Source organism: Mchenga conophoros, linkage group LG6 (assembly GCF_057382185.1).
Source record: "Mchenga conophoros isolate Kocher_MC1m ecotype Shallow Benthic linkage group LG6, M_conophoros_male_GT1.1, whole genome shotgun sequence".
NCBI lineage: Eukaryota > Metazoa > Chordata > Actinopteri > Cichliformes > Cichlidae > Mchenga > Mchenga conophoros.
In genome coordinates, this window is record NC_140531.1 from 42,815,693 (window position 1) to 42,841,966 (window position 26,274).

General features: G+C 44.5%; 3 protein-coding genes and 1 pseudogene across 3 annotated transcripts; 1 reads left to right on the plus strand and 3 right to left on the minus strand.

Moving 5' to 3' along the window:
• Positions 1 to 1,967: 1,967 nt before the first annotated feature.
• On the minus strand, positions 1,968 to 6,413 carry ppp3r1b (protein phosphatase 3 (formerly 2B), regulatory s1ubunit B, alpha isoform, b). Its single transcript, XM_085278264.1, has 5 exons — positions 6,301 to 6,413; positions 5,960 to 6,133; positions 5,566 to 5,625; positions 4,967 to 5,151; positions 1,968 to 2,890 (listed from the first exon to the last, which is right to left on the minus strand). Exons 1-5 carry the CDS (start codon positions 6,323 to 6,325, stop codon positions 2,843 to 2,845), a joined length of 492 nt encoding a protein of 163 aa, XP_085134390.1. The 5' UTR covers positions 6,326 to 6,413; the 3' UTR covers positions 1,968 to 2,842.
• A 683-nt stretch (positions 6,414 to 7,096) lies between these two features.
• On the plus strand, positions 7,097 to 17,010 carry LOC146573400 (E3 ubiquitin-protein ligase TRIM21-like). Its single transcript, XM_085278233.1, has 3 exons — positions 7,097 to 7,644; positions 9,849 to 13,851; positions 14,740 to 17,010. Exon 2 carries the CDS (start codon positions 9,858 to 9,860, stop codon positions 11,487 to 11,489), a length of 1,632 nt encoding a protein of 543 aa, XP_085134359.1. The 5' UTR covers positions 7,097 to 7,644; positions 9,849 to 9,857; the 3' UTR covers positions 11,490 to 13,851; positions 14,740 to 17,010.
• Positions 17,011 to 19,994: 2,984 nt separating this feature from the next.
• Positions 19,995 to 20,999, minus strand: LOC146573401 (uncharacterized; annotated as a pseudogene).
• Positions 21,000 to 22,403: 1,404 nt separating this feature from the next.
• cnrip1a (cannabinoid receptor interacting protein 1a) lies at positions 22,404 to 26,079 on the minus strand. Its single transcript, XM_085278265.1, has 3 exons — positions 25,763 to 26,079; positions 24,471 to 24,615; positions 22,404 to 23,749 (listed from the first exon to the last, which is right to left on the minus strand). The coding sequence occupies exons 1-3, from the start codon at positions 25,939 to 25,941 to the stop codon at positions 23,585 to 23,587; spliced, it is 489 nt and encodes a 162-aa protein (XP_085134391.1). The 5' UTR covers positions 25,942 to 26,079; the 3' UTR covers positions 22,404 to 23,584.
• Between the last annotated feature and the right edge of the window lie 195 nt (positions 26,080 to 26,274).

Here is a 26,274-nt window from a genome sequence, read left to right on the forward strand (position 1 = left end):
AATTGGACACCTAACTCAAAGGCTACTTGATGTGCAGGTGTGGGCAATTCCTCTGTTATGTCATTATCAGTTAAGCAGATTTAAAGGCCTGGAGTTGATTTGAGTTTTCGTGCTTGCATTTGAAAGATTTTGCTGTGAACAGACAACATGAGGTCAAATGAGCTCTAAGTGCAGGTGAAACAAGCCATCCTTAAGCCGGGAAAACAGAAAAAAACTATCCAAGAACTTCCTACAATATTCAGAGAGGCAGAATCTTTGAGAAAGAAAGAAGGCACTGGTGAACTCAGCACCTGAACATCCACACAAGACAGCAGTGGTGGATGATCGCAAAATCATTCCACGGTGAAGCCAACCAAGTGAACAACACTCCAGGAGGTTGTACCGATATCCAAATCTACCATAAAGAGAAGACTGCATGAAAGTAAACACAGACAGTTCACTGCAAGGTGCAAGACACTCATACACAGGGATGGGTATTGATAAGAGTTTCACGATTCCGATTCCATTTTCGATTCCGTTTAACGATTCGATTCTTTATCGATTCTTTTTAAAAAAGGAGAACACTAAGGTCGATTAGCTTAGAACTTTGTTTTATATCTTCTCTTTGAACAAGATAGAAATTTAGGAGTAACATGGCCTTACAAACTCAGCAGTGAGATCTTAAGAGATCCAGCCTACGGCTCTTTAATGGGGTGTCACAGGGTCCCCAGGAAAAACATTGTAAATGTAAAATAATAAAATGAATATTCTTCTGTAGCAATAACAAAGTATAACATAAATTATTCTGTAGCAATTACACAAGAATATCCAGTAATGTCCCTGCCTACAATTAAACACATTCACTTACTGAAAATCATCTGCTGTGGCAAACGGGTGCAAACCTTTGACCACAAACTGAGTCTCTGCTCGGTGACATTCGTCTATCCTGCCTGAAAGGAGACGCTGCCGGCAGACTGCAACGAGAACTGCCAGCATCTGAGCCAGACTCTGTCTGTCTCATCATGGTCACTAAATGCACAGTAATGGCAGGTTTGTAATAAGGCAGATCGCGCTAACATAATATGCACTGTTAGCTGATTATTTACCTGCCGCATTAACGGGAGAGGACGTGCAAACGTTACCGCTGCTGCTGGGTTGAGATTCACGAGTCCGGAATTAAAAACACGACATTCATTTAAGGTCATCGCGTGTTATTCGTAGTGTTTCCTTAAATGAAATATCTACTTTGCAAGTATTGCAAGTTGCCCTGTTGTCATCCACTCTCGTAAAGTATAACCAAACTTTTAATCGTTTGAGCCGCCATGTTTCCTGTCAGGTAAATGACGCTCCGCAACGCGGTGACGTCATTCAGGGCGACTGGAATCGATAAGGGAATCGTTTGCAAAAATGGCAAACAATCCCAAGGAATTGAAACAGTGGGAACCGGTTCTTGTTGAGAACCGGTTCCCACTGTTTTCGATACCCATCCCTACTCATAAACCTCAAGAACAGAAAGGCTAGATAGGACTTTGCTAAAAAAGAAAACCTAAGAAAAGCCAGCACAGTTCTGCAAAAACACTTGTGTTTCCTGATGATGTGACACAGGCCTGAAGCAGCTGAGTGAATTCTGAGCTGTTTAGAGACAGACTGTCTGCTCACATCCAGCTAAATTGGAATAGACCATGTGCACGTTAGCATATGCTACTTCCGGTGAGGAAACTCCTGTGGGGAGCTGTGTTTCCGGTGTCCTATTCGCGCCTGGTTTACGGTCCAAAACAAGTTAAGCAAATGAATGAATCAAGCGGCGATTTACATTTCTATAGATGTCTCGGGCATTTACCCAACATATCTGTAAATGATGTTCATCGACTTGTCGATATCTTTCCCCCGCGCCTCAGAGCAAAAGAGAAAATGCATTCAAATGTTATATTTCTCAGCTGTCCATCGTTTATCGCGGGTGTTATGTTCTAAAAATAACCAGCGAGAGGTGAAATCAAGGAGCCAATTTTATTTTTTGATGGTGCAAAACGTTTGGTGGACATCGTGGACATACAGCACTGCACTTCAGTCACACTGCTAGCATCGATGCAGCGATTCTGTACTGTACAGGAGAGACGGAGGACATTGTCTGCAGCGATCAGGACGCAGGACGCAATGTGACGTAAAAAAAACAAAGCATGCAAACTCAAACAATCAAAAAATGATATGGCAACATGTGGCAATTGGTTGTATAGGAAGAGGGAGAAGTTTTAGGAGTGAGGGCGGCGAGTGCCACTGTTTCTGTGCCATATTGAATGATTTGGTTAATTTAAAATAATGCCAATAATGATTGAAGCTAAACCTGGGCGTTTCACTTGTCGACGACTAAACATAGGACAGAAAAGCAAACAGCAGCAGAAAGCTGGTGCAGTAAAGGCTGGGAGAGCAGCACTTCAACACTTAAGGCCTTTGCCAGCAAAGGGTTTTGAATAAAGTAATAGAAATTATCAATTCATTTTCAGTTATTTAATTTTTCCAAATACTTTTGAGCCTGAAACGAAGGCATTGTGTTAAAATACTTTAGTTTCTCATATTTTTATGCGGTCATTTTGTCCAACACACTGAATTAAAGCTGAACGTGTGCACTTCACCTGCATCAGAGCTGTTTCATTTAAAATTCATTGTGGTAATGTACCAACATTAGAAAATTTGTCTCAATCCAAATATTCATGGACCAAACTGTAAGTCTGTCAGCTCACTAAAATAAAAACAAACACCTTCAGATCCTGAAGGATGCATAAAACAAACAGCCCGGTGGAGCTAACAGAGCGGCAGGAACAGCTGGATGACTCCTGTGAACGGACGAAGGATAAACAAGAGGCTGTCAGATGTCCACAACCATCGTTTTGTGAATGTCCAATCCTCCCGCCACCTGCAGGAGACAACAGGAAGTGATGTCACACACTGTTTTTTCTTGTTTTTAACTGAATCGACTCTGTAAACAGAGGAGGCCCCGAGAGCTCCGTGAACTAACAGAAAGATTTTAAAGGTAATTCTGTGTTGATCTGGGAGCCGATGAGGTGACTTCAGTTCTGTGGGCGTCAAACAGACCTGTGAGGGTTCTGGATTCGAAATGAGCTGAAGAGGTCCTGCTGGTGCTGTAGAGCAGCGGTCCCCAACCCCGGGCCACGGACCGGTACCGGGCCGCGAGAGCCGAGGCTCGGGTGAGAAGTTTATGGTTTTCAGGGTTTTATTGTGAACTTGGTTTCCCTGGGTCTTATTTTGAAAGAAATGTTTAAACGTTACCATAGCGACCAGCAGAGATGGGCAGTAACGCGTTACTGTAATCTGATTACTTTTTTCGAGTAACGAGTAAAGTAAGGGATTACTATTGCAAAAACGGTAATTAGATTACCGTTACTTTCCCGTAGGAACGCTGCGTTACTAAAACCGTGATTTTTTGCGAGAATGTCTCATGACAGTGACGTAAGCGAGTGCGCTGTTCGTGACAACAGCTGTGTGCAGATCAACAGTGGATCATATATCGAGTGCAGAGAGAGTATGAGCGTGCAGCGTTTAAAGCGTGGAAGTACTGACCTTACTTTGAGTTTGATTCCATAAAAAGTGACAAAAACATTAGTGTCCGCTGTGCGTGGGAAGAAAACTTCTTTTTACAGCGAAAAAAACCCCTAAACTTCCAACAAGCACCGAGTAGCTACGACGTAATGGGAAACTCACAGAGAAACTCGCGGATTCTTCCACTGACCGCGGCACACCTGCACCAGGGTAAACCTCCGCCTACCCCACTCCTGCTTTACAGGTGAAAATAGAGCAACAGGACCGCTGAGTCTTTGACTTTATTTATTTTCTGCTGTGTTTTACTTGCATCTATTTGAAAGACTGAGTGTAAACACAAAAAATATTTTATTTTATGAGCTGGAATGTGCAGAAAATAGGTTTAAATGTTAAACTAATTTCTTCCAGTCAGAGAATGTTGCATATAATAAAATTTTTGCTTGATGCATAAAGTTAAAAGATTAAAACTAATAAAACAAGTTTTAAAAAGAGACTTTTCCATCTGATTACATTTTGTATGATGGATTATGTAGAAAAAGTAGAATCGGGCTGAAAGATCTATCGCTTTATCACCTCTTCAGGGTGTAAATCGTGATTTTAAAAAGTAACTAAGTAACTATGTAATTAATTACTTTTGAAAATATGTAATCAGTAAAGTAACGGGATTACTTTTTTGGGGAAGTAATCAGTAATTAGTTACTGATTACTTTTTTCAAGTAACTTGAGCAACACTGGCGACCAGACAGCATTAAGGGCAGAGAGGAGGACGCTGCTAATAAAGTTACACAATCACACAGTGAATTCATGTTTATCATTATATTTACAGAACACCAGTTTCTGTCTCGGTTGAATCATTTTAATTTGTTGTGTTTGTCTGCGACACCTTAAAGGCCGGTCGGTGAAAATATTGTCAGACATAAACTGGTCAGTGGCACAAAAAAGGTTGGGGAGCGCTGAGTTAGATAATCCTGCAAGTACAGCTTCACGATGTTCTTCCCTAAGCGACCTTCTCGGGTCTTTACTGTTGGAGCTTTCTCAGAGTCAGTTTCTAACTTTTGATGCATGTTTTGAGCCGTGCTGGTCGCATGCACGCACACATGTGTTAGCACCATAACTCTGTCCTGGACCCAGTTTGCACTTCAGCATCCTTTTTGACCTTTCATACAATAAATCTAAAAGTAATGGCCGTATCTGCAGCCCTCCTCCCTGCACATGAACTGAGATCAGCTGATTGAAGCCCAAATGTTTCATGTTTCTTTCTTTCTATTTGCTCCTCATTCAGGTAACTGAAGAACCTTTATAGCAGTTTTAAGTATAACACTTTACTGCATTACTAGGAAACGTAACGTGGTTGTAGCACAGATTACGGCGCGTTGCTTTGGTGCAGACTCCAGTTTGAGTCCAGGTGGTGAAACGAGTCACAAAAACTCACCGCGCAGAACTCCTCGAAGGAGATTCTGCCGTCTCCATCTTTGTCGGCGCCTATGATAGTTTTGTCGACGATCTGCTGCAGCTGTGTGTCTTTCAGGTTGCTTCCCACCATCGTCTTTAGGACCTGGAAGAGTTCTCCATTGGAGATGTAACCGTCTTTGTCCATGTCGTAGATCCTAAAGGCAACTGAGGCCAAAGAAAATCACAGAGGAAATGTGAAGGTAAGTTTCAGTTCGATTCCATGTTATTTATGGTAAATGGCCTGTATTTATATAGCGCCTTACGCTAAGGACCCCAAAGCGCTTCACACTACATCCAGTCATCCACCCATTCACACACACATTCACACACTGGTGATGGCAGCTACATTGTAGCCACAGCCACCCTGGGGCGCACTGACAGAGGCGAGGCTGCCGGACACTGGCGCCACCGGGCCCTCTGACCACCACCAGTAGGCAACGGGTGAAGTGTCTTGCCCAAGGACACAACGACCGAGACTGTATTTATGTAGCACACAATCAAAACAACAACATTCGCCTCAAGGTGTTTAAAAATCGAGCATAGTTTATGAACCATGATGGTTAAAGCTGAAGTGCTTACAACGCAGCCGCTGCTCCTTGTTTCCTTTCACGCTGAACTGAAAGACTCCTTCAATGAACTCTGTGGAAAAGGAAAATCATCACTGTTGTTGTTTAAGGCTGAAGAACAAGAAGATCAAAAGGTCTGAGATACGATCGTCTCCACGCAGAGACAAAACGCTCCGAGAACAAACCGAACGGCTCGGTGCCTGCTGGGTAATCCTGCACACGTTGTGTTCATCGATTAATTATATGACTCAGCGGATCAGAGATGATATAAATGTCAAACCTGGACTGAGTAACTGAATCATGAGGATATTATTGACTGTAAAAAGGTGTCAAACTGTATCTGTGTGATAGCGATGAGGCTGTAACGGCTGAGCTGCTGTTCGTCTTCTGTAAAAACTCTTTCGCACCTCTGAAGTCGACTTCCCCGTTTTCGTCGGTGTCGAATATATCGATGACTCGCTGCACGAGGGGGTTCTGCTGGAGCTCTGGCAGGGACATGAACTCCTCCACGCTCAGGGATCCGGAGTCATCCAGGTCGAGTTTCTTAAATCTCCTTCCCAGCCTCTTAATCTGATTAGCGTCTGAAATGAAACACAGAGAGAGAGAAGGTGGTTTCTAGAGGAGATCACATGACCAGAGGCTGTCTGTCAGCTCTACCAGCAGAGGACACGCCGCAGTTTAAACACCTGTCGTCCACCTGTCGTCCACCTGTGCCTCACTTCCTGCCTCTTCATCCTGTCAGACTTACCGGCTGCCTGCTTGGTGCTGCCCATGGCTGCTGGCTGGACTTCACGGCTGTAACGGCTGTGCTGCGGGAGCTCCCGGTGCCTCGCTCTAAGCCCTAACACCCGGTCATGTGACACATCTTTCAACACTAATCACTCTGCTGATGACCACAAACTGAGCGTGCTCAGAAGGAACAGGGCAGCCCGGCACTCCACGTCAGGAGATGATCTCACACACAAGAGCAAAGAAACTAGAACACTTTAAATAATCACATCTGATTAAATGCAGAAACTTTAACATGTCCTTTCTTTGGTCTCTGACTCTGAACGCCTCCACGATGGGACAGGCGTTGTTGTGCGTCTGCTGTGGTGAAACTGCAGCGGCCTGAAGGTGGACCACACGATGAACCAGAGATTTCACCACACACGCTTTAAAGAAAAGAAAAAAAGCAAACGTCCTTCACCGATATGTAGTTCTAACTATTAAAATATGTCCAAAGGTGTGACGATTACCTGTTTTTGAATTACTTGAACTGTACAGCTGATACCGTGAAAGTGTTCGACTCGTATATCCACTGATGAACGTATGAAGAGTCCCATATTACCTACATGTTGATGCTAGGCTCCTCTTTAAATAAACCTTTATTTAAAACTACATTGAACACGTGTGAATTCAGCTCACAGCAGAAACAAGCTGCAGCTCTACGTTACAGTCAGGACAAACCACATCAGGAGAAGTTTTGTTGTTTGTTTAAATCCTGAAGGCTCTGCATCACAGAACTGAGCTGAATATTTTGATTGGTGGGCTAGCTGAAGATGACGTGCTGCTTGGGGTCCAAGCCAGTGGGGGGTCCAGAGGGATAACATTCAGGCCTCAGCTGACCTGCATCCAGTGTTTGTTCTGATCCCATCATCGCCATAAATTAACTCCATGTATTCACAAATCAGAAGGAGGAAACAAACTCTGACAAAAATTAAATGTTGGTTTAATAACAGCTCTGATCAGACTGCATTTGCTGGACATAGAAAAACCCGTTTACAGTACAAAGTTTGTGACCTCGAGGACAGAAAAATAAAATACTCTTTAAATCCAGATGGGCTGAGACCCTCATTAGTGTGTGATGGTTAACCATACAACACGCCTCACTCGTCCAGCCTGGGCGTGTTCTAATCCGACCTTTGCTCCTTGTTGATAAATATAAACCATAAAATCATAAAAAAAAGGGTGAGGAGGAAAGAAACCCTGTGAAAAGCTGCAGTCAAGTCCAGTTTGTCTCTAAACGAAGATTCACAGGAACGTCACACTGAGTCCATCACGTTCATATTCTGAGCCTCACAGCAGATTCTGTCCACTGGTGAGAACAGAGGTGAGTACAGACGATCGTGTTCGCACTGTTCGCACTGCAGGCAAGTCCAAACCAAACGTGAGTCCTCCTCTGTCTGTGGCAGACTGCTGGCTGACTCCTGGCATGGTAAGTGGTAAGTTATCCAGATATGGGCCAGGACTGGCATAGTTTGGTGTATGTGGCCCAGGCCCATAGAAAACAGGTCTGGCCCGGATCCGGCATCAAGCTGGCACTTCTGACTGACTGGTGTCGTGGCAGGGTGTATGTCAGCCAGATGTGGGCCAGGTCTGGCAATGATGGCACTATTTATGCTCCTATTTTAGTTAGAAGACCCAAATGCCATGTTGCAATACTATACTGCTATGGTAGCCAATGTTTCAAATGCAGGTTTGACAGGTTTGTGAGTGTACACTTTATCCAAAACCTAGAGACGGTTTTGCCACCAGGTGGCTGTAGCTCAGGAGGTAGAGCAGGTCACCTACTGATCGGCAGGTTAGTGGTTCAAGAGTGTGAATGTGTATGAATGTAGTGAGGAAGCACTCAGTTTAGAGAAAGCGTGTGATTGGGTGAATGTGGCATGTTGTATAGAGCGCTTTGAGTGATCTGGGAGAGTAGAAAGGCGCTATAAAAGAATCAGTCCATTCACTGTCTGAACAGAGTTTCGTCATCTTCCTTATCACTATTATGTTCCGGCACATGTTGTTATTACTTGGATTGATTAAGGTACACATTAGGCTGACATCTGGGGCCAGAGCTGAAACTGTTCTGGGCCAGCACAGGACTGCCAGTGTGTCTGCAACTGGCCTTGTGCTGGCCCATGTGTGGGCCACCAAAGGGCCGTCATTCTTTGCCGTGTGTGGGCCAGATCCGGGCCATATTAATGAAACTACACTTGCAAGAACAGCAAAGGGCTCACGTACGAGGACAGGACACCTCTGGGTTCTTTAACAACATCAAACAACTCAGTGTTCCAACATCTGGAAGAGGCTGCAGAGTTCATGTTGTATGTGAATCCACTTGCCATAATAACCACAATGCATTTGTGATGTTTATTGGCTTAATGGTGGCCTCTCTCAGAGGCAGTGGTAAAACATTGTCAGATTATGAGAGACAAGCCTGGGCTGTATTATAGATCACAGTAAGTTAAAGTTTAACAGTTTAGCTTGTTATTATATATAGCTCTGGTTGTACCAGAGCGCTGTGCCTCCTTTTGCCACTAGGTGGCAGGTTCCTTAACATGTGGCTGTTTTTATAGGCAAGGTGTGTTCCTCGTGTAATCTGTCTGTGTTTAGGTTTCACTGGTTTTATTCACAGTCGTTTTTGAGTTGTTTCTATGTGTGCTAGCTGTAGGATGTTAGATGTCTCCCCTAACACACATTCACAGACGCTGAGTGAGGTCTGTGGTGTGTTTTTGATTCTGAAAGGATTTGGTGGAGCACTTTGGGACTTTGTTTTTATGTTATTTTTTTCTTCACCTGAGGGTTCTTATTGTTTGTGTGGTGCCATTGCCGGTAGGAGGAGAGGATCAGTGATGGTCACCCAAATACCCACATATGGCAAGAGCAGAGTTTTGCTGTTGCCTGAATCAAATACACAGAAACCAAGGATATGTTGTCTGGCAGTGACACCAATAGCAGGAACCCCCAACATCCTTCTCACACTGAGGAATTAGAGGACAGAGGACTGCTGAGACTCTTGGACCGTAATTGTGTTAACAGACCTCTCTGCACTGAATCATATCTGTTATTAACCTCTGTCTCTCTTCCACAGCATGTCTTTATCCTGTCTTCCTTCTCTCACCCCAACCAATCACAGCAGATGGCCCCGCCCCTCCCTGAGCCTGGTTCTGCTGGAGGTTTCTTCCTGTTAAAAGGGAGTTTTTCCTTCCCACTGTCACCAAAGTGCTGCTCATAGGGGGTCATATGATTGTTGGGTTTTTCTCTGTATGGATTATTGTAGGGTCTACTGTACAATATAAAGCGCCTTGAGGCAACTGAAGTTAGGGAACTTGTGAGTTTTAAAGGGTACGATTATGAAACCGTTCCTGTAATAGAACAATCTGAGGACATAATGAGTAAGCACATGAAGTTGTCAGGATGGGCATCTGTCACATCTGTCAGAACTGCTACGTTATGACTACAACCCTAACACTTGTTCCTTACTTTTAAAATATGAAATGTAAACAAAATTTCAAATAAGATGCATTTCCTTTCTTTCTCCCTTAGAGTGCAGAAATGTCTGCAGCCACCAATCTACAGTCTGAAGATCAGTTTCTGTGCTCCATCTGTCTGGATGTGTTCACTGATCCAGTCACCACATCATGTGGACACAACTACTGCAAAAACTGCATCACTCAGCACTGGGATGTTAATGACAGCTGCCAGTGTCCCAAGTGTAACAAGGTGTTCAAGACAAGGCCTGAACTTCATGTTAACACTTTGCTGTCTGAGATGGTTGCTCAGAGACGTGAAGCTCAGCAGAAAGCCAGCAGCAGCAGCTCAGAGCAACAAGCTGCCAAACCAGGAGAAGTTCCCTGTGACGTCTGCACTGGAACCAGACTGAAGGCCCTGAAGTCCTGCCTGGTGTGTCTGACCTCCTACTGTCAGACTCACCTGGAGCCTCATCTGACAGCTACAAGTCTGAAAAGACATCAGCTGATTGAGCCTGTGGAGAACCTGGAAAGCAGGATGTGTAGGAAGCACGATAAACATCTGGAGCTGTTCTGTAAGACCGACCAGACATGTGTCTGCATGCTCTGCTCTGTTTTAGATCACAAGGCTCATGAGTTTGTTCCTCTGAAAGAAGAATATGAAGGAAAGAAGGCAGAGCTGGAGAAGACAGAGGCTGAGATTCAGCAGATGATCCAGAAGAGACGACTGAAGATTCAGGAGATCAAAGAGTCGGTGAAGATGAGGAAAGATGCTGCAGACAGACAGAAAGCAGAAGGTGTTCAGGTCCTCACGGCTCTGATGGAGTCTGTTGAGAGACGCCTGAAGGAGCTCATAAAGGAGATCGAAGACAAACAGGAAACTACAGAGAAACAGGCTGAAGGACTCATCAAAGATCTGGAACAGGAAATCTCTGAGCTGATGGAGAGAAGCTCTGAGGTGGAGCAGCTCTCACGCTCTGAAGACCACCTCCACCTCCTCCAAAGCTTCTCCTCCCTGAAAGCTGCTCTAAGCACCAAGGACTGGACAGCGGTCAGAGTCCGTCCACCATCATATGAGGGGACTGTGGGGAGAGCTGTGGAGACACTCAGGAAAGACATGAAGAAGCTGTTTGAGGCTGCAGAGCTGAAGAGGGTCCAGCAGGATGCAGTGGACGTGACTCTGGATCCTGATACAGCAAATCCTTACCTCATCCTGTCTGATGATGGAAAACAAGTGAATCATGGTGATGTGAGGAAGAAACTTCCGGACAACCCAGAGAGATTTTCTTACTGTGTTTGTGTTTTAGCAGAGCAGAGTTTCTCTTCAGGCAGATTTTACTTTGAGGTTCAGGTTAAAGGAAAGACTGACTGGGACTTAGGAGTGTCCACAGAGTCGATCAACAGGAAGGGAAACATCAGACTGATTCCTCAAAATGGTTTCTGGACTGTGTGGCTTAGAAATGGAAGTGAGTACAGTGCTTGTGCCGCCCCTCCGGTCCGTCTCTGTCTCCGGTCTGGTCCTGAGAAGGTGGGGGTGTTTGTGGACTATGAGGAGGGTCTGGTCTCCTTCTATGACGTAGATGCTGCAGCTCTGATCTACTCGTTCACTGGCTGCTCCTTCACAGAGAAGCTCCACCCGTACTTCAGTCCTGGGCTTTATCAAGGTGTGAAAAACTCTGCACCACTGATCATCTGTCCTGTCAATCAAATTGAGTAACAACGTATTTGAATTGATGAGATGATTTATTTTCATTAAAGGGAATAAATAATCAGGTCCTGTTTGCATGCTTTTATTTTCTAAGCATTCTCATTACTAACAGTGTTTTTAACTGATGTCCTCCCTTAGAAGGGGCACCACATTGATGTAATACACTCAAAAAGCTACATGAAGAATTGTTTCGTTTCATAACATGTAACAATTCTCAAGAATAGTAACAAAAGGTAGCTGATGTCATAGCATGTCATTGTCTTCATGGTCTGCAGAAAATGATGTGTGTTAATTTTTTTTAGTGTAACTCATATCATGTAAAAATGTCTTATTTTGGGGTATTTTGTGTCTTTACCCACATAGCAAAATTGGTATGGCCTGGATCTGGCCCACGCAATGTGCTTACACATGGCCCAGACATGGCAAAGAATGACGGCCCTTTGGTGGCCCAGATCTGGTTTGCCAGATGTGGCCCATACATGGGGCAGCACAAGGCCAGTTGTAGACACACTGCTAGCCCTGTGCTGGCCTAGAACAGTTTCAGCTCTGGCCCCAGATGTCGGCCTAATGTGTACCTTAATTAAGCCATGTAATAAGAACATGTACCGGAACATAATAGTGCAAAAGTAAGATGACGAAACTCTGTTCAGACAGTGAATGAACTGATTCTTATATAGTGCTTTTCTGGTCTCCCAGATTACTCAAATTGCTCTATATAACATGATATATTCTCAATCATACGCTATCTGTAAACTGAGTGCTTCCTAACTACATTCATACACATTCACACTCTTGACATGCAGCCTGGAGGATCACACAGAGATCGAACCACTAACCTTCTGAATCAGTGGGTGACCTTCTCTACCTCCTGAGCTACAGCCACCTGGTGGCAAACATGAGTAAACCCTCACTAGGTTTTGGATAAAGTGTACACTCACAAACCTGTCAAACCTGCGTTTGAAACATTGGCTACCATAGCAGTATAGTATTGCAACATGGCATTTGGGTCTTCTAACTAAAATAGGAAAATAGGAACATAAACAGTGCCATCATTGCCAGACCTGGCCCACATCTGGCTGACATACACCCTGCCATGACACCAGTCAGTCAGAAGTGCCAGCTTGATGCCGGATCCAGGGACGACCTGTTTTCTGTGAGCCTAGGCCACATACACCAAACCACAATCATGCCAGATGTGGCATGCTATCGCATAAACAGTGCTATCTACACCAGGCCTGGCCCATATCTGGATGACATACGTCTTATCATGCCAGAAGTCAGTCAGCAGTGCCGGCTTGATACCAGATCCGGGCCAGACCTGCCTGTTATGTGGGTATAAGCAGTTTTAGTATTTTAATGAAAACTGACAATATAGATTCAGTGAAATCTGAAAATATGTGATTGTAACAAACACGAACTGTTAAACAATGAATGGTGATGTTGAAATGTTGTAACATGGAGCGAACAATGATTTGAATAAAACCCTGGTTCACAGGATGACACACTGCTCCATTTCTAACCTCTGTCTCTCTTCCACAGCATGTCTTTATCCTGTCTTCCTTCTCTCACCCCAACCAATCACAGCAGATGGCCCCGCCCCTCCCTGAGCATGGAGGTTTCTTCCTGTTAAAAGGGAGTTTTTCCTTCCCACTGTCGCCAAAGTGCTGCTCATAGGGGGTCATATGATTGTTGGGTTTTTCTCTCTATGTATTATTATATTATATACTGTACAATACAAAGCGCCTTGAGGCGACTGTTGTTGTGATTTGGCGCTGTATAAATAAAATTGAATTGAATTGAGATGCTCTCAAACTTTCAGCTCACTGTGAATGCAGCACCAGGGTTCACAGATCCGATGCCATATTTGATACTTTTAGCTTTACTTTATAATAAATTCTGATTTTAGCTGTTTTCTGTGAAGAGCAGGAACTGATTGTAATTTTACCTTCTTCATTAACCCTGATGTGGTTCCTGTCTGTGTCCAGCAGAGGGCTGCAACAGTTTCAAGGAGAGTTTGAAGTGTGCACACAGCTCAACTTCCTCTGCAATAAAAACATGAATGACAGAAAGAGAGAAGCTTTGCAGAGGAAAGGATCAAAAACACTGCTGCTCGGGTTTGAGAAAACTGAAGGCGCACACACATTTTAAACTCCTGTTCCAGATGTGTGTACCTCTAATCATGTGTGAATGAAACAAGCCTAACATTGCAGGAGGAGGCGGAGCCACAAAGAGGAGAGTCCGCATCATTTTCCAGAAATGAAAGTTAAAGTTAGTGAGAGTAACAGCACAGCTGCAGTCACAGATCTGTGCATTTGTGAAGAAAATCAGACCGAATTCATCTCCTCTTTCTAAACAACTGACTCAAAAACTGGTGAGTACAGCTGATGACATTTAATGTTTAACATACAGCATTAACGCAAAACTTTTCTTTTTATTCATATTTTATTATATGTGTGTGGGGGTGCACAAGTATGTTATATATCTGTAAATTTGTATATCTTTTGACATGTTCCTGGAGTTATTAAAAAATACATGTAACAAATTGTAATGAAGGTGAATTTCTGATGAACAGGGCATAAACAATAAGAAAAAATGCAGACTCTTAGTTACTAAATAGTGGAAAGGAGGTGGGATTAAATAAGCTCATGCTTCTTCCTTCTCATTTTTGAACATGTAAATTAGTTATAATTATTATTGCTTTGTTTTCCTTTTTTTGTTTGTCTCTTTTTGACTATTTTAATGTTCAAAATAAAGATTCAGCACTATACAATTTCACACTGGCATGTCAGAATAATTCAAGTGGAGGCTTAAATTAAACTAGAATAATGTGATCAGCAGTAACATCAATTACATCTACAAGTGCATAATCAACAACACTGAATTAATTTCTTTCTAAAAATGTGTTTTTGACACTTTCACTTTAGTTTTCAGAGACGTCTGCTGCCTCAGTCTGACATGTGACAGTATCAAATCAAAGAAAATAAGTTCAATGTCTCCGAAAAGATTAAACTCATGTTGTGCCAAGTGCAGGTTACTATAATCAGGTCCGAACCTGCAGGAGGCAACAAACAGAGCCGTTTGAGGTGGGGCAGAGCTGAAAGACAGAGCAGCTTCAGAGTCACATTATTATATTCTGCACCTGTGGTGTCCTAGTTGTGTTTCCTATTGTTGCTGCTCAGACTTTGTTGCATTCCCAATGTAAACCACCAAATATGTTTAATTAGAGTTGAACTTTTAATGCTCTGACTTCTGTTCTCAGAGCGCAGACATGTCCGCTGCCAGCAATCTGCGAGCTGAAGATCAGTTTCTGTGCGCCATCTGTCTGGAGGTGTTCGTCGATCCAGTCACCACACCATGTGGCCACAACTTCTGCAAAAGATGCATCACTCAGCACTGGGATGTTAATATGTCCTGCTGCTGTCCCATGTGTAAGGAGACGTTCAACACGAGACCTCAGTTGAAGGTCAACACTTTGCTTTCTGGCATAGTTTTTCAGCTCAAACGAGAAGCTCAGAAGAAAGTCAACAGCAGCAGCTCAGAGCAACAAGCTGCCAAACCGCAACTTCCCTGCAACGTCTTCACTGGAGCCAGACCAAAGGCCCTGAAGTCCTGCCGTGAGACACGCCTGGACCCTCGTCAACATCTGTACGGAGAGTTGGAAAGAGAGAGTGAGCTAGCGAGAGAGAGACAGCAAGATGTTTGGAGCGAGCTAGAAAGAGAGTGTGAGCTAGCGAGAGAGTTACAGGAAGAGCAACGGCAGGATCTGTTGCTTGAGTTAGAACGAGAGAGTGAGCTAGCGAGAGAGTTACAGGAAGAACAACGGCAGGATCTGTTGCTTGAGCTAGAACGAGAGAGTGAGCTAGCGAGAGAGTTACAGGAAGAACAACGGCAGGATCTGTTGCTTGAGCTAGAACGAGAGAGTGAGCTAGCGAGAGAGAGACAGCAAGATCTATGGAGCGAGCTAGAAAGAGAGTGTGAGCTAGCGAGAGAGTTACAGGAAGAACAACGGCAGGATCTGTTGCTTGAGCTAGAACGAGAGAGTGAGCTAGCGAGAGAGAGACAGCAAGATCTATGGAGCGAGCTAGAGATGTAGAGAGACAGAGCAAATATATAGATAGAGTTGATTTAGATTTTCCAAAACCCTTTTATCAATAAAAACAGACAGCTAAAGATTTGAGAACAGAAGTAATAATCCAAACAAAAAAATATTTCTTTTTCAAGTGAATATTAAATCAACCACAATGTCTGTTTTTATCGAACATGTAAAGCCAAGGATGAAAGTCTGTAGAGTAAATAATCTCAATCTAAATAAAAAGTCAGAACTGCTTCTCCTGGAGCCCAAACACAGACTGTGATCTCCTGAAATCCAGGAAAGAGTGGAACACAGTTTCCCCTTTACAACATACTGGAGAATTTCATCATGGCTGGGATTTCAAACAAAGATAAAAGCATTTACAGCGACTGCACCAAGTAAAACCCTCCATTGTAGATTTCCAGCCTCTTTGGGTCTCCATGTATTCATCTGAAACCATTCCCAGATGGTCTCTCCATGCACTCTAAGAAATGAAATGTTATATTTACCTGGTGTTGGCTTTCACTGCAGTATAGTATCACTTCCTGTTCCTGATGCATTGCACAGTGGTGTTTTGTGTATGCCATTTAATTGAAAACTTTGTTGTTACACAGTGCAATGGTCAATTCCTTGATCCAATACAGACGCTCTGCTGAATCACCCACTAATTGTGTTCAAAGAATTCATTCATCGACTTAGAGCATCAAATCACAACAACAGTCGCCTCAAGGTGCTTTATATTGTAAGGTAGACCCTACAATAATAGATACAGAGAAAAACTCAACAATCATATGACCCCCTATGAGCAAGCACTTTGGTGACAGTGGGAAGGAAAAACTCCCTTTTAACAGGAAGAAACCTCCAGAACCAGGCTCAGGGAGGGGCGGGGCCATCTGCTGCGACCGGTTGGGGTGAGAGAAGGAAGACAGGATAAAGACATGCTGTGGAAGAGAGACTGTTAATAGGAAAATTGTACTTAGTAGTCAGTATAATCTTTTAATGATATAAGTTTGCATATGGTAGAATACTGCATGTAATCATTTGTGTGTAGAAGTATACAGTTGGTGGCATAGTGAAAGAATGTCTCATCCTAGGGGGCCTGTAACACTTCAAGGTGTTCTAGCGTCCACCCCCACATCCTGGGAGCATGGGAAGAGGTCGTACCTTGTTTTATTGTTTTATCGTAGCTATGTCTGTTTTAGTCTAAGTGCCTTTTGTTTAGATGAACTGCTGGACTTCTTCACTGTGTTATCTAGGGTGAACCATCTAGGGTGAGGGGGAGACTACCCTCTTTATGACCAAGGATGTTCTTTTTGTGCTGTTATATGACCCTTTGATCAGCAGGGCACCACACACACACACAAGCACCCACTGAAGTATAAATAAAGACCGGGGCAGTTTCTCAGTGCGAGTCTCAGTCTGGAGGCTGCCCTTGCTAGCAAGAAGTTCTGTGTGTTTCTCTTCTCTGAGTCTTTACTGAAGAAGTGTTTTAGAGTATATTTCCTTAACAGAGACAGAGGTTAATAAAAAGTAACAAGTATGACAAGTATGATTCAGTGCAGAGAGGTCTATTAACACATGAGGTATGTCGCAATTAAGGGGCCAAATCATTTGAAGGTCGATTATGCCACAGCCGAGCGACAAAGGCTGTCCCAATTCAAAGACTGCTCCAAATGCGGCCGACAAATCCATCTTTCATTTCCCTGAATTTGAAGGATGGGTCGGGTGTATCCTTCTTGGCCCAACCCATCCCAGAATTCATAGCGCGGCCCAGCCAATTCCAGTTTCCAACAATGGCGGCAGCTACTTAGCTTTAATATTACTCTTATTAATCTTTCTGGGTCACAAAATAAACTTTTATGATATTTTCAGGTGAGAATGTAGCTGTGTAAACTTCTAATATCTGCTCAATTTATTAAGATGTCACATGTTTGCAAAAGTGCTCCGACATTTTCTGAGACGTCTGTTACTCACCAGCTCGATATCTGACCGGGAGGTCGAGGCTCACTAGAGCCAGTGAGAACAGCAGATTCCCAGCACATCGTTTTCAGACCCATGCGGTCTTTCGCTACTCAGGTTAAACATGATATATATATTATTGTTTGGCTTTTTTCAATACCATGTTTTATTTGTTCCTGAGTCAAAAGGGCTTGGCTGAGATTAAAGTTATAGTTTTTTATCCATGCATTTTCTTCCGCTTATCCGAGGCACTGGACCCCCAATGTACAGGCAGCAACGCGAGGAGATACTAGAATACCCACCCCAGCCCGCCACCTCTCACCGGGGGCAAATCCAGACTAAGACAGAGTCCAGCCGCTCTCTGGGAGACTGGTTCCAACGCCATGCGTTGAGGCGAGCCCGAATATATCTAGCCAGTACCTCTCAACCTCACACACTAACTCAGGTTCCTTCCCTAACAGAGAGGTGACATTCCATGTTGCTGCCCGGCACATGATGCATTGGACCCCTACGGCACCTCCTGTGGGTGGTGGGCCTGCAGGAGGATGGGTCGATGTCCCCTTTTCGGGCTGTGCCTAGTGGGCCCCATGGACTAAGGCCTGGCCACCAGACGCTCACCCTCAGGCACCCAACCAGGGCTTGGCTCCATGGTGGGGCCCCAGTAACCCTATCCCAGGCAGGGTGAACTGTTCCCTCGTTTTCATATAAGGGTCTTCTGAATCGCTCTTTGTCTGTTCCTCTCCTAGGACCAATTTGCCATGGGAGACCCTACCAGGGGCAGAAACCCCGGACAACATAGCCCCTGGGATCCCTGGGACACACAAACCCCACCACCACGATAAGGTAGCGATTCGCGGAGGGAATAAACACTGAATAAACGTCAAACAGAAAACTGAATAAACAGAAGCATGTCCTATTATATTTTAAATAGCAAAGAGCAGATGGCTGAGTTTATTAAACTCCATGAACACACTTGGTGACACAAATCTGAAGGGTAGACCCTCCCATTTCACAGCCTCGCAGTTCTGGCCTTCTTGGCCTTTAAAGGACTCGGCCCACGTAGACTGCGAAGGCCGTGTCCAATATAGGAGAAATCTGTTCTCTCTTTTTAGTCCCTGTCAGTACTCTTGCTGCAGCATTTTGTATTAACTGGAAATATACTGTTAAAAATGACTCCAAGGTTCCTCACAGTGTTACTGGAGCCCAAGGTAATGCCATCCAGAGTAAGAATCTGCTTAGAGACCATATTTCTAAGATTTTCAGGGCCGAGTACAATAACCTCAGTTTGATCTGAATTAAGAAGCAGAAAGTTAGCGGCCATCCAGGTCTTTATGTCTTTAAGACATTCCTGCAGTTTAACTCATTGGTGTGTGTTATCTGGCTTCATGGACAGATAGAGCTGGGTGTCATCTGCATACTGCACTACTGCCAGCTTGAAGGCCTGTGGTACATAGCTGATTATTAGAGATAGGTTGATCATATTTAAGATCGAAGAATTAATTAATGGCAGGACTTCTTTGAGCAGTTTTGTAGGAATGGGGTCTAAAAGACACATTGATGGTTTGGAGGAAGTAATTATTGAAGTTAACTCAGAAAGATCAATTGGAGAGAAAGCGTCTAAATGAACATCAAAGGTACTGAAAGTAGCTGTAGATACATCTGTGAGATGATTATGAGTAATATTTTTCTCTAATGATTGTGAAGGTTCTCAGTCATCCAGGTCATCGTAGTCTAAGGAGCTTGGAAAGAAAAGCGTCTGGTTGGCTCAACAGAGCTCTGACTGTTTGTCAGCCTGGCTACAGAGCTGAAGAGAAACCTGGGGTTGTTCTTATTTTCTTCAATCAGTGATGAATAGTAAGATGTTCTGGCTTTAAAAGTAACAAACTATTTCTCCAGGCTAAATGATGATCCTCTAAATTTGTGACACGCCATTTCCTCTCCAGCTTACGAGTCATCTGCTTTAGGCTACGAGTTTGAGAATTATACCACGGAGTCAGGTACTTCTGATTTGAACATTTCTTTTTCAGAGGAACAGATTTGTACGCAGTTAAGTGAAATTATTAACAAGGTAATTGACCTCTGCTGGAGTAGCATTCAGGTACTGAAGAAGATAATCCCCTGCACCTCCATTTAAACTAACATAATCATCCTGCTGCAACCAGGTTTCTGTAAGGCAGAGTAAATCAATTTGTTGATCAATTATTAAGTCATGTACTAACAGAGACTTGGAGGAGAGAGACCTAATATTTAATAATCCACATTTCACTGTGTTACTCTTTGGTTCAGATGTGGATACTGTATTGTTCTTTCTTTGTGATTGTTTATGTTTAAGTTGTTTGTTGCTGGTTTTTAGTTTGTTCTTTGTCTGTTTGGGAGCTGACACAGTCTCTATGGAGATGGGTTTTTGGGGGGGTAGCAGGAGGAGAGAAGCTGCAGAGAGGCGTGTAAGACTGCAGCTCTGCTTCCTGGTCCCAACTCTGGATAGTCATATTTTGGGGGGTTTAATAAATTTGTCCATGTTTCTAGAAATGAGAGCTGCTCCATCCAAAGTGGGATGGATGCCGTCTCTCCTAACAAGACCAGGTTTCCTCCAGAAGGTTTGCCAATTATCTATGAAGCCCACATCGTTTCTGGGACACCACTCAGACAGCCAGCAATTTAAGGAGAACATGCGGCTAAACATGTCACTCCTGGTCTGATTGGGGAGGGGGCCAGAGAAAGCTACAGAGTCCCACATTGTTTTGGCAAAGTTGCACACCGATTCAATATTGATTTTAGTGGCCTCCGATTGGCGTAACCGGGTGTCATTACTGCCGACGTGAATTATGATCTTACTGAATTTACGTTTACCCTTAGCCAGCAGTTTTAAATTTCCTTCAATGTCGCCTGATCTGGCCCCTGGAAGACAATTGACTATGGTTGCCAGTGTGTCTAGCTTCACATGTCTGAGAACAGAATCGCCAATTACCAGAGTTTGACCCCCGGCGGGTGTGTCGCCGAGTGGGGAAAAACGGTTAGACACATAAACGGGTTGGTGGTGTACCTGGGGCTTCTGTTTAGGACTATGCTTCCTCCTCACCGTCACCCAGCCGACCTGTTTTCCTGGCTGCTCGGGACAATCTGCCGGGGGACAGCTAGCGGGGCCCACGCTACCTTCGGCTACAGGGGCCTGATTAGCTACGTGCTTATCAAGTCTACAATTCAGGGATCCTGGCCTTTAGAGCTGAAAATAGGCTACATTTATTACAAGTATCATTACTGCTAAAACATGGCGAGGAGTAACTAACCATCTGACACAATGAGCAGGAAAGTGTAGGCAGGACAGGTGAAGAGGCCATGCTGCTAGCGAGTCGGCTACGAGCTAAGCTAAGCTAGCAAATTCATAAAGACACAGTAAATAATTCAGTTCAATTCAATGTTATTTATATGGAGCCAAATCACAACAACGGTCACCTCAATGCGCTTTATATTGTAAGGTAGACCCTACAATAATAGATACTGTGAACATAATTAGTGGGGGAATCAACAGGGAGTGTACTTTGGATAAAGCATGTGAAGATTAGACTATGAAATAAGACATTATCGGCTGCTATAACTGATCATCATATATTGCCTTATAGGTTGGAGAACATTGAGAACACTGTTTAATTGGTTTAAATTTGATTTGACAGATCAAGGTTATTTTGTGTCATTCATTAACTATCATTTTGAACGCATAAAGGTTACACCTGGGGTTCCTCAGGGTTCTGTTCTTGCACCGCTTTTGTTTAATGTCGAGATGCCTGCTTTAGCTGGGATTATGAAGCATTATGTCATCCGGGGAAGGGTGGCTTTTCGGAGTTTGTCTTGTTTTGCATGAGTTGCTGTGTTTTTGTTCTTTTGGTTTTTGCATGCTTGTTTTTATCGTGACACGCCTGTTTGACTTGTTCCTGGGAGACACCCCAACCTAGACACTAAATAATCTCACCTGTTAGAGTTTATGCATTTAACGGACTCTAGCGCTAACCAATTAGGACAAGCCTGGCAGGCACCTAAGACCAATAACGGGGGCCTGGCAGGAGAGATGAATTCAAATTCTCGTTGCCCCTTGCCAGGGTTGTTTTAATGTTTCTCTCATTCCTCCGGCTGTATCTTCCTACTTTAATTAATGTATTCTGTAAATCCAGCAGTAAAGCTGTGTCTTGAGTTTCATGGAGACCTGCCGGGGAGTCCTCCATTTTGGATCCTATTGCTGCCTCCCTCACACACGCCATCATGACAATCATATTACAAAAGCTTTGAAATGGTTGCACTGGCTTCCTGTATGTAAAAGAACTGATTTGGAAATACTGTTAATGGGTCATGATCACTAAACGGTCTTGGGCCTCAACACGTTGCTAACTTACTTGAGGGCTATGAGGCTTCGAAGCCTCTTAGTTCCTCGGGAACAGGCTTACTTAATATTCCAGGAGCTCGGACCAAACAAGGTGAGACAGCATTTAGTGTTTATGCTTCCCTCAAACCTGCAGTGTGTGGAATCTATTAGCTTTTAAAATCAGGGCTGAAATCTTTGTCTTTTTGTAGCTTTTATGTTAAATTTTAACTTAAACTTTTAAATGATTGCATTCTTGATTTTAATGTTTTCCTTTTCTATATATTTGGGATTGTTCTGTCTTTGTGAAGCACGCTGAATTGCTTTTGTATGTGTTATATAAATAAAGCTGAGTTTGTCCGATGGATTTTCTTCGATCAGTGATGAATAGTGAGATGTTCTAGCCTTAGAAGGGCTTTTTTACAGGCCTTCAACTGACATCGCTTCAGTCCAGCGCATGCACTTTGGATATTAATATATAAATATATATATATAGATATATAAATTTTATTATTGCAGTCAAGCAGCAGAGTCCCAGTGGTTCTGTATAGCAGTTTATTCACAGTAACACTTTTTACTCCTCAGTTCAAGACATAACAAAAGTTTCAGGCATCGAGACATCTTAACAAAGGAACAAACAAACAGATCATATTTGGCAAAAAGTTTCCAGCCATGCATTTAAGAGACATGAGAAACATAATCAGCAGCAAACACGAGAAGTGACGTGAAGAGAGGAGGTCGCCTCCTTTCAGCAGGGAGACAGAGGCGTTTCAAGGCTCAAAGGATTACTCCGCTGCTGAAAATAGTCCCTCGGATGCTGCACCAGTTTGAACATGGAAGTCCCACAAAGTATCCCTCCAGCTTTTATTGTGAAGGATCAACACTCAGACCAGTGAAACTCATTTCTGCAGCTGGAAAGTAAGCGAACCAAAAACTGCAGTGTACAGATTTCTCCTTTAAATAACACAAAGCACGAGAAAAGTGACGCCCATCCTCTCATCCGCCGCCTCTGCTCACTCAGACGTTCACACAGGTAATAAATAAGATAAAACACTTCAGGTGTTTCCCACGCTGGTCTTCAGTCTGAGGGGGTTTCAGTGTTAAAGGAACAGTCAGATTTCTTCCAGAGTCTGAGGAGATGGAGACGACTTTCAAGTCTGTGCATCGAGTACAGGAAGTGAATGTCATTTATGTAGCACCGGCTAACAACTTTGCTCCTCTCAAGGTGTTTTATTTAAGCGTAGAGTATCAGCGAGAACACCTGTGATGGAGCCTGATCTAAAAGCAGCGCCCGTCTGCTGAACCCAAAGCTTCAGAAGATTATTGTGACCGTAGCTGCAAACTACCCAAACTAACGAGCGTCTGAGGCCTGGAGAAAGTTCCTGCTTCGAACGCGAGCTGGACACACAGACCTGAAGCGTGCGTCAGCCTTCGTCTCCGAAGCTTCCTAATGAGCTCGGATCTCAAACTGTCCGACTGTTCCTTTAACTTTCCACAGGAAACCAGCTGAGAAGCTAAGTTATCCCTCTGACTGCTGAAACCCCGCCCTCACAGAGACCAGCGTGCGAAACAGCTCGTTACTCCCTCAGAGGTCATGAAAGAGCACAAAGAGCAGACCCCGCCAACCCAACGCCCGCCTTCAGGAGGTGCCGTCTCTCACTGCGATGCTGATGTTCAAAGGTAGTCCCGGCAAGACCTCTGCGCGGGGTTCAGTGGGCGGAGTCAGTTGAACGCCTCCTTGTTGATCCACATCAGGGTCCGCGTCTCGTTGGGCTTGCACTCGTACTCGATGCTGCTGAACTTGTTGCCGAACTGGCAGTGCTCCCTCTTGTAGTAGTTGTAGTATTTGGCCTGCCACACCGTCTCAAACGTCCCCGCCTTGATAAACTGCACCGAGACACAAAGCAGAGGGCTCGAGCTCAAATTCGGCGTCAGGCTTTTAAAACAGGTTTTTGGTGTTTCTAAAGAGGCCAAACTCATGAATCCAGACGGCGTGCGCAGCCATCTGCTGACAGGAAACTGCACAAACGCGTCTGATTGTAGATCTATAAATCTGTGCAGCTGTCACACGGTGATAATACCACCTTAGATTATATTTTTTCTCTCGAGAAGTATAAACAGGTCAGGAATTTAGATGCAAATGTTTCTGAACACGTCCTCTCTGTTTGCTCAGGTTCCTGCGTAGAAACACACGAGGTGAATAAGCTGCTCAGGCTGTTTAACACCACTGATTTACTTTGAAATGCTGCACAAAGTGTGTGTTTGGAGGCGTCTCCTAAACTGTCCAATGCTTTTATGTGTTTTTATTGGAAAGGTTGCAACTACACAGGCTCTCGTCTCTGAGTCTGACCCCTCGGTCTCAGTCTTGCTCTGCTGTCACTCTTTCTTGTTTAGAGGATGTTGTTGGCCACCTGAGGCCCTCTGGTTCTCCAGATCATCCTGTCCCTCCACCATGTTTTAAGGAGATTGTGGCTAGCATAGAGCAGGCTGTTCAGGCTATCATAAACAGCATGCCTGCTAATTCTAAGCGTGCAGCCCCACACAGCGCTGGCTGACTGCAGGCCAGCTCCACGCTATCAGAGCAAGCCGCTGCTCTGAGACATCTCACCTCTATGCTGACTTGGACGGGCTGCCGGTCGCCACTCTTGGTGTGCGGGACGCCCTCGGTGTCGTACTGGCCGTGGTAAACCACCGACTCGTCGTCCCTGGACTGCTGCTCCAGCGGGAAGACGACGCCTCCGATGTTCATGTTGCTGTGAGGAAGAAGAGGCCGAAGGGTTATGCACGAAAATAAAAATATTGCACATTTTTATCATTTTTGACATTTTGTCTCAAACACTGTTAAAGACCGTTTGATGTCCAGCAGCGAGCCGAGCGTGTGACGTGAGAGCGACTCCCACAGTATGAAGGAAACAGGAAACAGCCACTCGCATCTAAAAGTCATTAAAATCATCCAGATGTGTAAATGCTGCGAAACGCTTCATAAACGGTTCGGTGGATTTAATTTGTAATTAAAATGTAATTATAGTCACACAGCATAAGGAGAAAAGGAGTCAGGTTACCTCAGAATCGCAGACGTGATTTTACTGTAAGCACATTGGAATAGTTCGCATCCCTGCAGCTCACAGCGTAAACACAGCGCATGTTGAACTGCACATTTGGATTTGCTGTTCTTTATGCTGATGATAACGGCTGTCCTGACCAGCTTGTTTCCCTTTCACACTCCTCTCCTGTACGATACCTGCGACCTGAAAAGTGCAGCGTACTCGGGTGTGTGTACTTCCTGTCGGCCTCCACCTGTGTGTCCTCCCTGTTTGTGTCAGTTTGGAGTTTTCCTTTCATGTCTCTCGTTTACCCACGAAGCCTGTTAACCTGCTACCGTCACCATGGTAACTGATGCTGAACACCTGAAGCAGAGTGTAACGTCAGTGTGGGACTCACTGCTGCTGTGACAGGAGGTCCGCCCCCTCGCTGTGGGCGGATCTTTACTCTCACAGTTACAACGATGGCTCCTGCAGGGCCCACAAATCACTGCCACATATCAATATGCACCTTTATTTAACTGATAGTACTTCAGTGTTTTTACATGTAATGGAGTATTCTCTGATGGTATTTCTGCTCCTGCAATAAGCACATTTTACCCCCGTTATTCCATAATGAACACGTCACTTCCTTTATTTGTCCCCGGTAACCGCAAACCTCCGCCCTGACCGGGAACGACACGTGATCCCCGCATGATTTATTCAGGCAGGTGTCGGATGCTCCGGCCTGCAGGAGGAGCAGCAGCCTGCTCCTCATCATCACCTCCTCATCCTCATCATCACCTCTTGCAGACGTTCTTTATCATTTCTCGCACATGCGCGCTGGCGTGCCGCACACACAGGTTACCGAGATGCTTACGTGGCCTCGACGTTTCCAGGCTTCAGCACCACCTCGATCTTGTACTTGGAGCCCGTGAGGAGCTTGATGGTCCGGCTCTGGCCGAACCGGGTCCCGTCCACCTTGAAGAAGACCGGGCCGTCGTTGGGCTGGATCCGCAGCGCGATGGAGATGTTGATGATCGGGGGGACGTCGTCCATGGCGCCGAGCTCAGGGAGGGGGAGGCGGACGCGTGAGAGAGATGCTGAGGAAGGACCAGAATCAAGCTGCACGCTCACACGGCTTCCGGTGACAGCTGCTTTCAAAATAAAAGACTGCAGCTGCAAATACCAAGGCAAATGTATGTGTGTGTGTGTGTGTGTGTGTGTGGGGGGGGGGGGGGTCAATAAATGTCACCGGTGGGCTGTTATTAAAAAAAATAAGTTTATCTGACAGTCGGGAAATTTGTAAAAGGTTAAAAACAAAAGAACAAGTTTAACGAAGAGCTTGTGAAACTGAATGTGACATAAAACAGGTTAGACAGAAAAACACAA

Coding starts and splice junctions, on each gene's coding strand:
- ppp3r1b (XM_085278264.1), bottom strand. CDS start 6,325: ATGGGCAGCACCAAGCAGGCAGCCG. Junction 5,152..5,565: donor CAAGGAGCAGCGGCTGCGTT/GTAAGCACTTCA, acceptor CTTTGGCCTCAG/TTGCCTTTAGGATCTACGAC. Junction 2,891..4,966: donor CCTTCGAGGAGTTCTGCGCG/GTGAGTTTTTGT, acceptor TGTCTCCTGCAG/GTGGCGGGAGGATTGGACAT.
- LOC146573400 (XM_085278233.1), top strand. CDS start 9,858: ATGTCTGCAGCCACCAATCTACAGTCTGAAGATCAGTTTCTGTGCTCC.
- cnrip1a (XM_085278265.1), bottom strand. CDS start 25,941: ATGGACGACGTCCCCCCGATCATCAACATCTCCATCGCGCTGCGGATC. Junction 24,616..25,762: donor CCTGGAAACGTCGAGGCCAC/GTAAGCATCTCG, acceptor TCTTCCTCACAG/CAACATGAACATCGGAGGCG. Junction 23,750..24,470: donor CCGTCCAAGTCAGCATAGAG/GTGAGATGTCTC, acceptor GTCTCGGTGCAG/TTTATCAAGGCGGGGACGTT.